The 14,986-nt window shown below is 50.5% G+C and overlaps 2 protein-coding genes across 2 annotated transcripts; both read left to right on the top strand.

The window, feature by feature from the left end:
* Nucleotides 1-1,420: 1,420 nt before the first annotated feature.
* Nucleotides 1,421-1,795, top strand: LOC311126628 (histone H2B; the record flags this gene model as incomplete). The annotated part of the gene is made up of 1 exon (XM_084200626.1): nucleotides 1,421-1,795. One exon carries the CDS (start codon nucleotides 1,421-1,423, stop codon nucleotides 1,793-1,795), a length of 375 nt encoding a protein of 124 aa, XP_084056752.1.
* Nucleotides 1,796-3,792: 1,997 nt separating this feature from the next.
* LOC311126615 (histone H1-like) lies at nucleotides 3,793-4,416 on the top strand (the record flags this gene model as incomplete). The annotated part of the gene is made up of 1 exon (XM_084200614.1): nucleotides 3,793-4,416. One exon carries the CDS (start codon nucleotides 3,793-3,795, stop codon nucleotides 4,414-4,416), a length of 624 nt encoding a protein of 207 aa, XP_084056740.1.
* Nucleotides 4,417-14,986: the final 10,570 nt, after the last annotated feature.

The raw sequence follows: 14,986 nt of genomic DNA, 5'->3' as shown, positions 1-14,986 counted from the left end.
TCTCAAGCAGAGTGTTGGCCACATGACCTCTGGTCCAGCAGGTGGCGGTGAAAATAGTCCCTATAGGAGTTGACTCATTTCTTTGAGGTCCTAAATGAAGCATAGGGCGTCAACAGTGCATCTCGGCCTAACCCTGTTCCGGGCCCATTTCTTCACTCGATGCTTCCGGTGTTCTTCATCTCCTCTTCAATAGTCCTTCTCCACGTCTTCCTTCCCGCCTTGCCCTGTGCGTTCCACTGAAGTGTCTGTGTTTTTATGTCGTTAGGAGTTTTGCTCACTGCGTGTCCCCCTTCCATTTCCACTTTCTGTCCCAGTTGGGTAGCTATCCATTATACTGTAGCCTACTTACTACCAATGTCACTGTAGTCAAAGGTGATTTTCGATTATTATGTATGAGTATTATTATATATTGTTATATTATGATGTTCAAGCCTATAGGCTGTGGTAACAGGCCCTCTGTGATTTGTTGTTGTACTGTACATGTCAAGTATCTGCACTCTAGCCTAATTAGCCTAACCTGCTAGGGAAAAGTCACTTCCGGTCGTAGCTGTATCCCACCTAGTCAAAACCTTGTTAGTCCTTATCCTAAAAGGCACCCTCTGTTCCTCGATATACTCCACCGAGGGCTGGCAGCCAGTAAGTACAGGTAAGTGACAATTATCCGTGACGCAGTCACCTACACCGAGCACGCCAAGAGGAAGACCGTTACCGCCATGGACGTGGTCTACGCTCTGAAACGTCAGGGACGCACCCTGTACGGTTTCGGCGGTTAAACCCACTCTCTTCGGAACCTCAACACCCCGACTCGAACCCAAAGGCTCTTTTAAGAGCCACCCACATCCGCTTCAAATGGGCCCATTCCATATAGTGTTATATATATATATATATATATATATATAAATTGTATGCTATTTAGTAAGAAAGTATGAGCCACTTCGAGTGGACAGGGAGTATTAATTAGAGGATTCTAATGTCCCGTCCAGTTTTAGTGCACAGAGGGAGGCCTATATCTGACAGTGGCAAAGTGTAAGAACGTTATTATTTTGGGTCAAGCAATAGTGGAATTTGGACAACATAAAGCCACCACGAGTCGGTAGACGTGGCTCGAAAAGAGGGGGACAGCGCGCACACACACACACAGTCCAAAATGGGAGCCCTATGTCTGACGGTGCCAAAGTGGGCAATTCTATCACCAGCATTATTTGGCACAACAATCGTGCCATTTGGACACCTATTAAAGCCCCCCTTTTGAAACACACAATTCCCCATCGGTCACAGAGCATAGGCTATAGAGAGGAGGGAGGGAGGGAGGGAGCAGGGGAGTGTCTACGGCCGCTGACTTTGCTTAGCTTCCTCTTCATAAGACGGGTAAGCGCCCTTCACCCCCTCATTCGTTTCTGAGAAGCAACGAGACATCATCATGCCCGAGCCAGCAAAGTCAGCGCCCAAGAAGGGCTCCAAGAAAGCCGTCACCAAGACCGCAGGGAAGGGCGGCAAGAAGCGCAGAAAGTCCAGGAAGGAGAGTTACGCCATCTACGTGTACAAAGTCCTGAAGCAGGTCCACCCCGACACCGGCATCTCCTCCAAGGCCATGGGAATCATGAACTCCTTCGTGAACGACATCTTCGAGCGTATCGCCGGAGAGTCCTCTCGCCTGGCCCACTACAACAAGCGTTCTACCATCACCTCCAGGGAGATCCAGACCGCAGTGCGCCTGCTGCTCCCCGGTGAACTTGCCAAACACGCCGTGTCCGAGGGCACCAAGGCCGTAACCAAGTACACCAGTTCCAAGTAAACAGCGCATTTGGACTGCTCTACTAACCCAAAGGCTCTTTTAAGAGCCACCCACTCTGTCAGTAAAAAAAGCAATTCCATCGCCACCGAATGAATGCGTAGGTAGGCTGCGTTACATTGTACGACCGCGGTTACATTGTATCATTGTTTAATGGGCGGCGCGCGCCGGCTCGGAGAGCGGCTACATTGTATCATATCCCCTGCCCGTTCCAGCGTAGGGGTTTAGCGCGCCTTTTTTGGTGTCTTTGCGCGCTGAATAGTAACCCATGTTTGTCGGGCTCCATTCCAGGTGAAGGCAATGTAAAATGGCACCATTTGACAAAGGGTGTAAATAAATGAATCAAAAAGGCAGTCTGTTGGGTTTGATTGGAAAGAAATGCCTTTTGTCGTCTAATGAGCGGATAGTCATTTTGAGTTGACTTCCTGAATCGGTAGGACACGGATGGAGTGAATGGATGCTCCATCATTGGACTATACCCTAATGATGAGAATGATAATGGCAAGAATAAAAAGGTGGTGAATAATATGAATGAATATAATTATATATATATATATATATGAACGTAGCCCTTTTGGCCTACAGGTCATTTCCGGTCAAGGTCGCATCATCCATATAGTCCCCTGTAGCTCAGTTGGTAGAGCACAGCGCTTGCAACGCCAGGGTTGCGGGTTCGTTTCCCACGGGGGGCCAGTATGAAAATGTATGCACTCACTTAACTGTAAGTGGCTCTGGATAAGAGCGTCTGCTACATGACTCAAAATGTCCATGTGAAGTGTAGTACATTTGAGTCACGTAGTGTATTTTCCTTCCTACTACACTCACGAGGCAACAGGATAAAAGGCAGTGGCTTCCACGTGACAAAGTGGGGATATGAATGTGTCTGTAGGCCAAGTCACAGTATAACACAGAGAAGGAGTGAGTGTGATAGTCGTTGGAGCAGTAGTGGATTCCAATGACTACCTTGGGGATAGCCTATACAACAGGGAAAAGAAAAGAGGCCGCAATCAGCCTTCTGACCCACATGCACCTGCTGGGATTCTTCTCACAGTCCAACCACATATGCAGCCCTTGTCCCACTCGGGGAGAGAGAGAGAGACTGAGAGAGAGAGAGAGAGAGACAGAGAGAGAGAGAGAGAGAGAGAGAGACTGAAAGAGTCTAGTGAAGGAGTGACAGCCAACCTAAGGAGTGACAGCCAACCTAACTACCTACCTACCTACCTACCTACCTACCAGAAGGGAGGGGAAGACAACACACAATCTCACTGTGTAGAAATAGTAGGCTACAAATACAACAACAACACACACACTGCCAGTGCACAAAAAGTACTAATACACACACAGTGCAAGTAAGCATGTCGTAGGACAGTTTATACCATGTGGATCCTGTACATACGACGAATACAACTTGAAACTTGAAGTACAACACTCGTCTCAGCCAGGCCTCACAGGTGCATGTGTTTTAAGGTCCCCAAAAGAGCACTTCTTTAAAACACCCTGGACCACATCAGGGGACACCAAACCATTTGATTCCCTTGCCAGACATCTCGGCTCACTACACAACAAGTGCTGCTCGCAATCGGATGCACTTTTAGGCCATTTAGGAGACAAATAGCACAGGAAAACCAGTGCGCACCGCTCCACCCGACAGTCCAACGGTGAGATTTTGAGCGAGTCGCAACAAAATGCACGGCCCTTCCGCGGCCCACATGACTTTATTCTGAACGGAGACAAGTCTGCTCGCTGGGCCGTTCGCTTTTGGAGCAAAAACACGGCTCCGTCGGTGACTTTTGGGCCGATATAGGCGAACAGAAAACACAAGTGAAAGAGCATTTGGCCAGCCCAGAGAAGCCGAGCTGGGTGGCTTGATGTGGTTCTCATGTCGCGTTTAAGGCCAGCCCCCTGCTCAGTGTGGAGCTTCAATAGCGCAGAACAGCATCTACAGGAAACTACTCCTCGCAGACCGTGTGTGTGTGTACCGGACCAAACGACAGACAGACATGGCAGAAGTCGCACCAGCACCCGCCGCCGCCGCACCGGCCAAGGCACCCAAGAAGAAGGCAGCAGCCAAGGCCAAGAAAGCGGGACCCAGCGTAGGCGAGCTCATCGTCAAGGCTGTGACCGCTTCCAAGGAGAGGAGCGGCGTTTCCCTGGCCGCGCTCAAGAAGATGCTGGCGGCAGGCGGCTACGACGTGGAGAAGAACAACTCCCGCGTCAAGATCGCAGTCAAGAGCCTCGTCACCAAGGGCACCCTGGTCCAGACCAAGGGCACCGGTGCATCCGGCTCCTTCAAGCTCAACAAGAAAGCCGTCGAGGCGAAGAAGCCCGCCAAGAAAGCCGCAGTCCCCAAAGTAAAGAAGGTGGCCGCCAAGAAGCCAGCCGCGGCTAAGAAGCCCAAGAAGGTAGCAGCCAAGAAGGCCGTCACCGCAAAGAAGTCCCCCAAGAAGGCCAAGAAGCCCGCTACACCCAAAAAGGCCGCCAAGAGCCCCAAGAAGGTGAAGAAGCCCGCCGCAGCGGCCAAGAAGGCAGCCAAGAGCCCCAAGAAGGCTACAAAGGCAGCCAAGCCCAAAGCCGCCAAGCCCAAGGCAGCCAAGGCCAAGAAGGCAGCCCCCAAGAAGAAGTAAACCTATTACAAACAGTGTTCTACTCGACACATGTTGTACCACAAAAGGCTCTTTTAAGAGCCACCCACCTCTTTCCATAGAAAGCGCATTGATTTCCATGTACTACCTGTCGTGAAAAAGAAATTACGCACACTAGGCTACTTTTACGCACACAACATTGTCCCACTCTGGGTGTGTGCGAAGGGAGAGGCATATAATAGAGGGCCAAAATGGCTTAGAAATTCGACCTCACGAGTGCACCCTCACCAGCCATTTTTATATATGAGCCACTGGGCTATTCCCGTTCAGAGGCAGGCTGCTGTGATGTGTTACAAGTGCCATGTAACAACAATAACAATACTATAGTGGCTTCGATTTCAAACTCAAGAGTGCACCCTCACCAGCTGTTTGTTTCCCATTTGGAGAGAAATAATGTGAGGATTTCATTTTGGCGCTCACGCGAAATGACACAAAGTCGGAGGGAAACAAAGTAGCCTCTCACTCGCTGCCTGTGGGTGGGAACCGGCTTAGAGCTGTCTGTCCGTCCGTCTGTCCCTCGCTCCAATTGGATAAGGCCACACCGGCCCGGTGGCCAATCGTTGCCTCTTGTGGCGAGGTATATGTACGGCTCTCGAAGTGGCGAGCGGCTCATTCAGACTTTCTGTGACTTTCTCAAGCTACCAATATGAGCGGAAGAGGCAAAACCGGAGGCAAGGCCAGGGCGAAGGCAAAGACCCGTTCTATATCGTGGAGCTCCGCCCCATAGGGGAGCTATGCTCCTAGTGGTTTACCCTCTGCCCTAGGGCAGAACAGCCTGAAGCAAATTTATGCACACACCTACAGCCAATAGGAGTACAGGTGTCCCTATATAAGGAACCCCGTTCCATCAATCTCCCTCCCTTTATCTTCAGCGACTGGACTAGATCTGAAGAAGCCTTACGAAGTCTCTAGAAAGATTTTCGTCGTTGACTACCAGCCGTCAACGTCTTTCGCCATGAGCACACCTGGGAATTTCCCACCCCCAAAGGCCCTTTTAAGGGCCCTGTGTCGGTGTTCCACCATGGCTACCTCGGACCCCCACGATTTATGCTTCGTGTGTTTGGGACCGCAGCACGCCGAGGATGGTCTCGACATCCCTCCTAATTGCGCCTCCTGCGCCCTCCTTACCATAAAGGAGAGGCAGCAGCGTCGGGCGTTTTTTGCGGAGGACGTCCCTCTAGACGACGTAGTGTCCTCACTCCTCTCTGCTTCAGAGGCGTCAGAGGACAGTGCGGGGTCGGAGGATGACAAGGAGGGCGCCGAGGCGGATATCCCAGTGGGACAATCCAGACCTCTGGCGCCTACCTTCAAAACCCCCTTTCATTCTGAAAGCGCGAGGTTAGAAGGGTCCTTGTGCGATGACGACATGGGCTCTGCTAGGTCAGAAGCCCTGTCCTTCGCGGTAGCCTCTCTGCGCTCGGACTTTCCCGGGCTCATCGAGAAGGCTGCCACACGACTCGAGGTTGTGCTGCCCCCAGTTCCCCTTCCTATGGAGGTGGACCTGATGGAGGGCGGCCCTTACTCCAAGCCTAGGAGGGGAGCTGAGCCTATGGCTCCAGCCTTGCCCTCTCTCGGCAAGTATGTCGAGGGTTCGTGGGGGGCACCTCTGGCGGCGCGTTCGCCGGCCAGAGCGTATATCCCCTTCACCAGAGTGAGCGGATATGAGTGGGCGGCTAGGGGAATCCCCAGGCTCGAGGGCGCCATGGCGGCGTTCCTAGTGCCTGGGTCGAGTCCCTGGGCAGCCTCCAAAAAGGCCACTCTGCCAGCACAAAGAGATAGGTTCACAGCCCAGTTGGCTGAGAAATCCTTTACGCTGGGAGCCCAGAGCGTAGCAGCTGCTAATAATATCGCCCTCCTCGCAGCCTCCCTGTCCCGCCTCACAACGGGCAGGTCGGAGATGACCAGCGAGGAAGTGGAGGAGGCCTCCAGAATCTCTGGAGCCATTCTACACCTGACGCAGGCGGTCGCCATATGCGCAGGAAGGACCATGGCCACCTCCGTGGTCACGGAACGACACCTCTGGCTCTCGATGACGGCCATGAAGGAGACCGACAGGGCGTCTCTACTCAACGCCCCCGTCTCCAGCGAGGGCCTTTTTGGTCTCGCAGTAAAGGATGCGACAGAAAGAATCGCCAGGCTGGACGAGGAGAGGAGGCACCTGGCCAAGCATTTGCCGCTGGCAATGAGGGCCAGCAAAGCCCCAGCTAGACCGTCCACCTCCAACGCCCCCAGCAGAGCTACAGTGAGGCGTCGGGCCAGGCGACAGACGCATACCACAGACAGCAGGAGAGCGGGCTCGGCCCCTCCAGCAGTGACGGTGGCAGCAACGGTCCCGCCAGCGAGAGAGGTTGTCACGAGAGAGGTTGTCACGAGACCAGCTTGGCAGCACCAGAAGGCCTCCCAGAAGCGCAAGCACCTCTGACGAGGCGAGGGGGAGAGGACGGAGAACGGCCCGGCGAGTGTCGCAGAGGGGCCTACTGTTCCCCCCCACCCCACTGTTCAGGGCGTGGAGGACTGTTATGTACATTGTGTGAATAAAGAGATTGTTCTCATTGACATTGTCAAAGAAGGACATTTATTCCATAAGGTTCGGAACACTTCACGTTCTATGGTAAATCTCCCTCACCATCTTGAGCGCAGCCCAACCCACTTAGAGTGTGTAGCTGAGCGTGCTCAGGAGAGGAAAAGGGCAAAGGTAGCAAGGCACAGCCTTAGCTCACCTAGTAAAGATCTTTTACTACAGACTCTTAGGAGCTCTGTAGTAAAGGTCTCACATAGTAGGCAGTTGCCTCTGTCCCAATGTGACATGAAGGCGCAGCCACTAGCCGGGAGTGACGCCTTACTGCAGGCTAATGCCTCAGTCAGTGTAGATCAGACCCGTGCGACGTTCACGGAGAGCGGGAATACCAGGGCTACTAAGGTAGCCGAGGTATGGACGCCTCCGGTATATTCTGAACGAATCAATGCCCATGGCTCTGAGCGCAGCTCACCACACATTGAGTGTGTCGTTGAACAGCCGCATAAGACCAGTAAAGAGGTATTGTGGCACCACCGTGTGGTGTCAGCCAGAGATCACACTTTTCAGATTCAGCTGAGTTCTGTAAAGGAGAAATCTCATGCCAAGCGGCAGTCTCAGTCAGTCAATGACATGATGACGCAATCGCTTTCCGGGAAGAGCGCTCTGTCTCAGGCCAGTGCCTCAGACAGTGCAGTTCAGACCCGTGCTGCGTTCACGGAGGGCAAGATTACTGGAGTTACGGTCGTAACCAACGTATCAACGCCCCCGATTCACCCAGAACGAGCTGATGTTTCCTCTCCCTTTCAAGGGGGGCCCGCCTTGGGCTATTCCACCAACCCAGTGCTGGGGAATGGCGGCGGTGAGGGCCATAGAGGAATACAGGTCTTTCCTACTAGACGCACCACAGCTTCGGGCGCGCCCGCTCTCTCAGCACTGCTCGCAGTGGCGTCAAAACTGTACCCTCTCACGCTGGCTAGAACAGACGTTAGAGAAGGGTTATGCCCTCCAATTCCATCGGACCCCACCCCCGTTCAGGGGAGTGGTGGAGACGGTGATGAAAACGCCAGACAAAGTGGCCGCTCTGAAGTCAGAGATTACGGAACTTTTGGCGAAGGAGGCGGTCACAGTAGTGCCCCGAGAGCAAAGGAACAAGGGGCTTTACTCGCCCTATTTCCTAGTGCCAAAAAGGACGGGGGGAGTGAGGCCGATTTTGGATTTACGCATTCTCAACGAGAGCGTAACCAAACGGCCCTTCCGAATGCTGACGACAAAACGCCTACTGGAATGTGTTCAGAAGGGAGATTTTTGTACAAGCATAGACTTAAAGGACGCGTACTTTCATGTGCCGATACAATCGCGCCACAGAAAGTTTCTGCGGTTCGCCTTTCAAGGGGTGGCGTACGAGTTCACGAGGATGCCGTTTGGGTATGCCCTGGCACCTCGAACGTTTTCCAAATGTGTGGAGACGGCATTGGAACCACTGCGTCGTCAGGGGATAAGGCTATTAGCCTACCTAGACGACCTGTTGATTCTTGCCCCGTCAGCAGAGCTGGCGTTCACACACACGACACAGACAGTGATTCATCTCACGCGTCTGGGGTTTGCTGTGAATTGGAAAAAGAGCGCACCCTGGCCCAGTCATCAGATAGTCTACCTGGGACTACAGCTAGACACTGTAATGATGAGGGCGCGAATTTCGGACCCTCGAAGGGCAGCATTGGTACTAGCCCTGAGGAAGTGTCGTCCGAATCACACAGTAACGGCGCTATCGATCATGTCACTTTTGGGTCTCATGTCGGCAGCCCACTCTGTGGTACCGCTGGGGCTTCTGCACATGCGCAGAACACAGCGGTGGTTCGCCCAACTAAGACTAGACCCAGTGCGTCAACGTCATCGGTTGGTGGTGGTTCCTCTCTCGCTAAGAGCAGACCTGGACTATTGGAGGAATCCGTGCGTTCTCACGCACGGAGTCCCGATGGGCAGGGTGTCATCCTACATTCCAGTGTATACAGATGCCTGTCTAACTGGATGGGGAGGGACATGTCAGTCTCAAGCGATAGGTGGTGTATGGCCTCAATCAGGTCGGCACATAAACCTCTTGGAGTTGGAAACGGTTCGACTGGTCCTGAACCACTTCGCGTCTACCCTTCGGGGTCGCGATGTGTTGGTTTGGTCAGACAACCGGACCACAGTAGCTCACATAAATCGCCAGGGAGGGGTCAGGTCTCCTGCCCTCCACAGGGCGGCAGAGGAATTGTGGCTGTGGGCTCACAAGCACCTTCGCTCGTTGAGAGCAGCGCACATTCCGGGCTACTTGAACGTAGGGGCAGATCTCATGTCAAGAGGGGGTCCTCGAGACGACGAGTGGTGTCTGCACCCAGACATTGTTCTCCAAATTTGGAAACAATTCGGGAGAGCCGAGGTGGATCTGTTCGCGTCACGTGTGAACGCACAGTGTCCCTTATGGTTCTCCCTGAGACAACAGGACGAGCCGCCATTGGGAAGGGACGCGTTCGCGCACTGCCCATGGCCGAAAGTTCTCCTGTATGCATTCCCTCCGCTGTCTTGCATTCTCCCGCTGCTAGCCAGGGTGAGATCAGAGGAGCTAACAGTGATACTGATAGCGCCCGATCGCCCGGGGGCTCCGTGGTTTGCAGAGATGAGTCAGATGTTGATTGTGCCACCTTGGACAATTCCACATCGACGAGACGCGTTGAGCCAGGCGGGAGGCTCGATAGGGCAGTGGCCCATAATCGGCCAACCACTGAAGGCTTGGTTCCTGAACGGGACAGGTTGAGGCGCCGTGGGTTATCTGATGCAGTGATCAGAACCATACAGAGCGCTAGGGCCAGTTCCACTTCCAGGATGTACACGAGCAGATGGAATGTTTTCTCACAGTGGTGTAACACACAGGACGTAGACCCCATGAGCTGTCAGGTAGAGAGTGTGCTCTCATTCCTACAGTCTATGTTTGATAAGCAGAAATCGCCCTCCACCATTCGAGTGTTTGCAGCGGCAATTTCAGCTGGTCATGAAGGGTTTAACGGGAAAAACCTGTTTAGTCATCCATTAGTGAAACGTTTCTTACTGGGAACGCGAAGGCTCAGGCCAATGCCTAGAGCTACGCTGCCCCGATGGGATTTGACTCTGGTTCTCGAAGCGCTATGTAAGTCGCCGTTCGAGCCATTGAATCAAATACCCCTCAAGATGCTGTCTATCAAGACGGCGCTGTTGCTCGCCTTGACTACTGCTAAACGAGTCAGTGATTTGTGTGCACTGTCGACGAGACCCGACTGCCTTGCCATTAATGGCGATCTGAGCAGAGCGGTGTTACGTCCTAACCCGGCATTTGTGCCGAAGGTTATTAACAGTGCATATAGATCACAGATCGTGGAATTGTGGGCTTTTCATCCCCCTCCCCATGGGGAGAGGAGTGAGGAAAAGCTTCATTGTTTGTGCCCAGTACGCGCTTTGGCGTGTTACGTTAGGCGCACAGCGGTGGTTAGGTCATCGCCTCAGCTGTTTGTGTGTCACGGTGCGGCTGCATTGGGTAGACCACTTTCAAAACAGCGTTTGTCTCATTGGCTTTGTGAAGGCATTGAGACGGCGTACGAGGCAGCGGGGCAACAACCGCCTCAGGGTATTAGAGCACACTCCACTCGTGGAGTGGCAGCTTCTACTGCCCTCCTAAGGGGAACAGAGGTGGAGGATATTTGTAGAGCAGCGTCATGGTCGACACCGTCTCCTTTTATCCGTTTCTATCTGTTGGATATGTCTTCTAACTCTTTGGCTCGGTCTGTACTCAGCGTGGCTGAAGGGAGACCATGAGCGGAATAGAGAAGGAAAGCAGGATTGTGACTATGTTCATAAGTCCGCTTTTATTAGAAGTAACATATTGTAGACATGTTTTCTAACTCTTTTGGCCGATCGAATTTCAGCAGAGCTGAAAGGCGTTCTTGAGCTAGAGAAAGAGGACAAAGCGGGACCTTGGACAGGTTCCAATTAGGTCCGCTTTGGTGAGGAAGACTTATGTCAAGGATAAGCCTTTTAACTCTAATCTCGATTGCGTTCAGCACAGCTGAAGGGGAATCTTGAGGTAGAGGAGGGAGAAGCAGGACGATAGAATGATCTCTATCAGGTCCGCTTCGGATGCAGAGCATATTCTGTAGCATATCTCCTGGCTAACAGTGTTAGCATGTAGAGACATGTATTGAATGGAACAGAATGTGAGGTCATCTATCTGAGGTTCAGTTAGCATGACTGGTATTTTTTGTCCTTGCCTACTAACCTATGGGGCTCCATTGAGTGAGTAAGGCGGGCTATTGGACACATAATGTAGAGTGACATCTTTGTCATTCCATTAGTGGATAATAGTATTGTCATAGAATATTGAGGTATGACTAGTTACTATTCAGACTAGCATGACGAATATTCTATTGATCTGCCCAATAGCCATTGACATGTCATTGAGCTAGATGGGGCGGGTCTATAACCGATGACGCGGTATATTGTGACGCCCTGATGGGTTCCCTAGTCGCATTACTGCGGGAATTGGTTGCAGCCATTGCTGGGCTTGACCTTTTTCATTGTAGGATGGGAAGTGTTAGGCTCGGCAGGGAGTACATTTTGGAGCGTTCGCTCCGCCTTAAACCACTAGGAGCATAGCTCCCCTATGGGGCGGAGCTCCACGATATAGAACGATTAGTTACCGGAGTGTAACTCCAGTTCTATGAGTGGAGCGGAGCCCCATAGGACTTAAGGCCCTACCGACCCTTTCTAGTCTCGCTGAAGATAATATCTCGGGAGGCAGATTGATGGAACGGGGTTCCTTATATAGGGACACCTGTACTCCTATTGGCTGTAGGTGTGTGCATAAATTTGCTTCAGGCTGTTCTGCCCTAGGGCAGAGGGTAAACCACTAGGAGCATAGCTCCCCTATGGGGCTCCGCTCCACTCATAGAACTGGAGTTACACTCCGGTAACTAATCGTTCATCCCGTGCTGGTCTCCAGTTCCCTGTGGGCCGTTCATCTTGTGGTTAAATGTGGGTACTGCACATCATGGTGATTCCCTTTCGGCCAGCGTTTCCCAAACGCGGTCCTGGGGTCCCCAAGGGGTGCGCGTTTTGCGTTTTGCCCTAGCACTCCACAGCTGATTCTAATACTCCAGCTTCATGATGATGAGTTGATTATTTGAAGCAGCTGTGTAGTGCTAGGGCAAAAACTCCCAAAACGTGCCCCGAGTTTGGGAAACCCTGCTTTAGGCTAATACTAGCCTATTAGGATGACTTGGTTCGATCGCTTTAATGGCAACTGCTGAACTCTGGTTTTCACTAATTACTTGTCCCAGGTCACCATTATGAATCCAATAGCAAAACAAATGTTTCAACATTGCTCAATAGTGAAAAAAGGGCAGGAAACGATGGGTTCTCAACAATATTTCACCAACAACCAATCACTATTCAAGCATAGACATTAGGATCATCCACAAATATTCCTAAATCATACTACAAAAGAGTTGTAACGAAATGGATTTGTCTGTTCAATGCAAGTTCAACGTCAAAGAAAAAGTGCATCACCACAACAAACGTGTCTTTAGATACACTGTAAAAAAATGACTTTGTGGAATGTACTCAAGCTATTACAGTCAACAAAAGCACACGTCATATTATTGAGTAGATCTTTTAGCTTGTTTTTATGCGTAGATAAGCTTGAGTAAGTTGTTTAGATGTGGTCCAATACATAGAGTAAAGATGATAGAGGTAAAAAATGATTATATTATGTTGATTCAACTCAAATAGACATTGTGTTATTTTACCTGAATGATTCATCCTATAATGTATTTAGACCAAGTCAGAAAAATGTTCACATTTTTACTTTGGATTCACTCAATCAGATCCCTTAAGAGAAAAGGTATCCGGACACCGGGAATCCATTTATTTAAACATCAACGGTTTGCAAAACATCTGTTATTATGAGATGAGAAATTACGGATTCGCAATCAACACTGCAGGTAAATCCTGATTGCTGCAGGTAGGCAAAACCGTAGAAATAGGAACTACAACACTAACTAGTATAGGATCTCTGTGGGCAGACCCATTACTTACGAGAGATACAATGGAGCTTCAACCCCAAGGCAAGAAAAGTATTCATTGGTTCCACTTCTTTCCCTTCTAAATGCGTTTGCCTAAGGACAGGCTGTATGCACATATCTAAATGGCATTAAAAAATCAGTATTTTTTTTGCCACTCAGAACACAGACATTTACCTTAAGGGGAGTTACCCTCATTTTAGACTTCCCAAGCATACATTTTCATGACAGCGTTCCTAATCTGCAGTAGGCAAAGCAGTTGAAAATCGGTAGGTTAACACCAAACCGTGAGGTGATTATGAATTCAGAGCAGTCGGATTAAGTCATAGTCAAATACATTTGAACAAATGAACAACAATATCACACGGAAAGTGATGTGAGCATTGCATTGTGGAAAGCAATGACATTACCAGAACACGTATTGCAACGCGAGGCATGTATTTCTAGATTAAACACTGATTCAGTGTGATGAACAAGTACATGTATGATTTGGTGTGCTCTACTTGAACACGCGCTTAGAGTTTTGAAACCACTGCCTATATGATGAGCGGTCGTTGTTTGTTTTATTACCACATACTTATGGAAATTGCACCGGTTGAGAGATGATGGCTCTCTTGTGCCTACGGTGAAGGGTACTTCTGATCCAGCAGGTGGTGCTAAGATCCCTCCCTATATGACTTGAATGATGAGTTGATTTATTCCTTATAGCTCCTAATGATTTTAAGGCCAGTGTTGGCAAACATTACTTGTGCTCCAGCAGGTGGCCATGAAATCCCTCCCTATATGACTTGACTGACCAGTTAGTTGATGGACTCCTTATAGCTCCTAATGATTTTAAGGCCAGTGTTGGCAAACATTACTTCTGCTCCAGCAGGTGGCCATGAAATCCCCCCCTATATGACTTGACTGACCAGGTAGTTGATGGACTCCTTATAGCTCTTAATGATCTCAAGCAGAGTGTTGGCCACATGACCTCTGGTCCAGCAGGTGGCGGTGAAAATAGTCCCTATAGGAGTTGACTCATTTCTTTGAGGTCCTAAATGAAGCATAGGGCGTCAACAGTGCATCTCGGCCTAACCCTGTTCCGGGCCCATTTCTTCACTCGATGCTTCCGGTGTTCTTCATCTCCTCTTCAATAGTCCTTCTCCACGTCTTCCTTCCCGCCTTGCCCTGTGCGTTCCACTGAAGTGTCTGTGTTTTTATGTCGTTAGGAGTTTTGCTCACTGCGTGTCCCCCTTCCATTTCCACTTTCTGTCCCAGTTGGGTAGCTATCCATTATACTGTAGCCTACTTACTACCAATGTCACTGTAGTCAAAGGTGATTTTCGATTATTATGTATGAGTATTATTATATATTGTTATATTATGATGTTCAAGCCTATAGGCTGTGGTAACAGGCCCTCTGTGATTTGTTGTTGTACTGTACATGTCAAGTATCTGCACTCTAGCCTAATTAGCCTAACCTGCTAGGGAAAAGTCACTTCCGGTCGTAGCTGTATCCCACCTAGTCAAAACCTTGTTAGTCCTTATCCTAAAAGGCACCCTCTGTTCCTCGATATACTCCACCGAGGGCTGGCAGCCAGTAAGTACAGGTAAGTGACAATTATCCGTGACGCAGTCACCTACACCGAGCACGCCAAGAGGAAGACCGTTACCGCCATGGACGTGGTCTACGCTCTGAAACGTCAGGGACGCACCCTGTACGGTTTCGGCGGTTAAACCCACTCTCTTCGGAACCTCAACACCCCGACTCGAACCCAAAGGCTCTTTTAAGAGCCACCCACATCCGCTTCAAATGGGCCCATTCCATATAGTGTTATATATATATATATATATATATAATTGTATGCTATTTAGTAAGAAAGTATGAGCCACTTCGAGTGGACAGGGAGTATTAATTAGAGGATTCTAATGTCCCGTCCAGTTTTAGTGCACAGAGGGAGGC

The sequence above is a fragment of the Coregonus lavaretus genome (genome assembly GCF_964263955.1).
Source record: "Coregonus lavaretus genome assembly, contig: HAP1_SCAFFOLD_762, whole genome shotgun sequence".
NCBI lineage: Eukaryota > Metazoa > Chordata > Actinopteri > Salmoniformes > Salmonidae > Coregonus > Coregonus lavaretus.
This window is presented reverse-complemented; position numbering and strand designations above follow the sequence as displayed.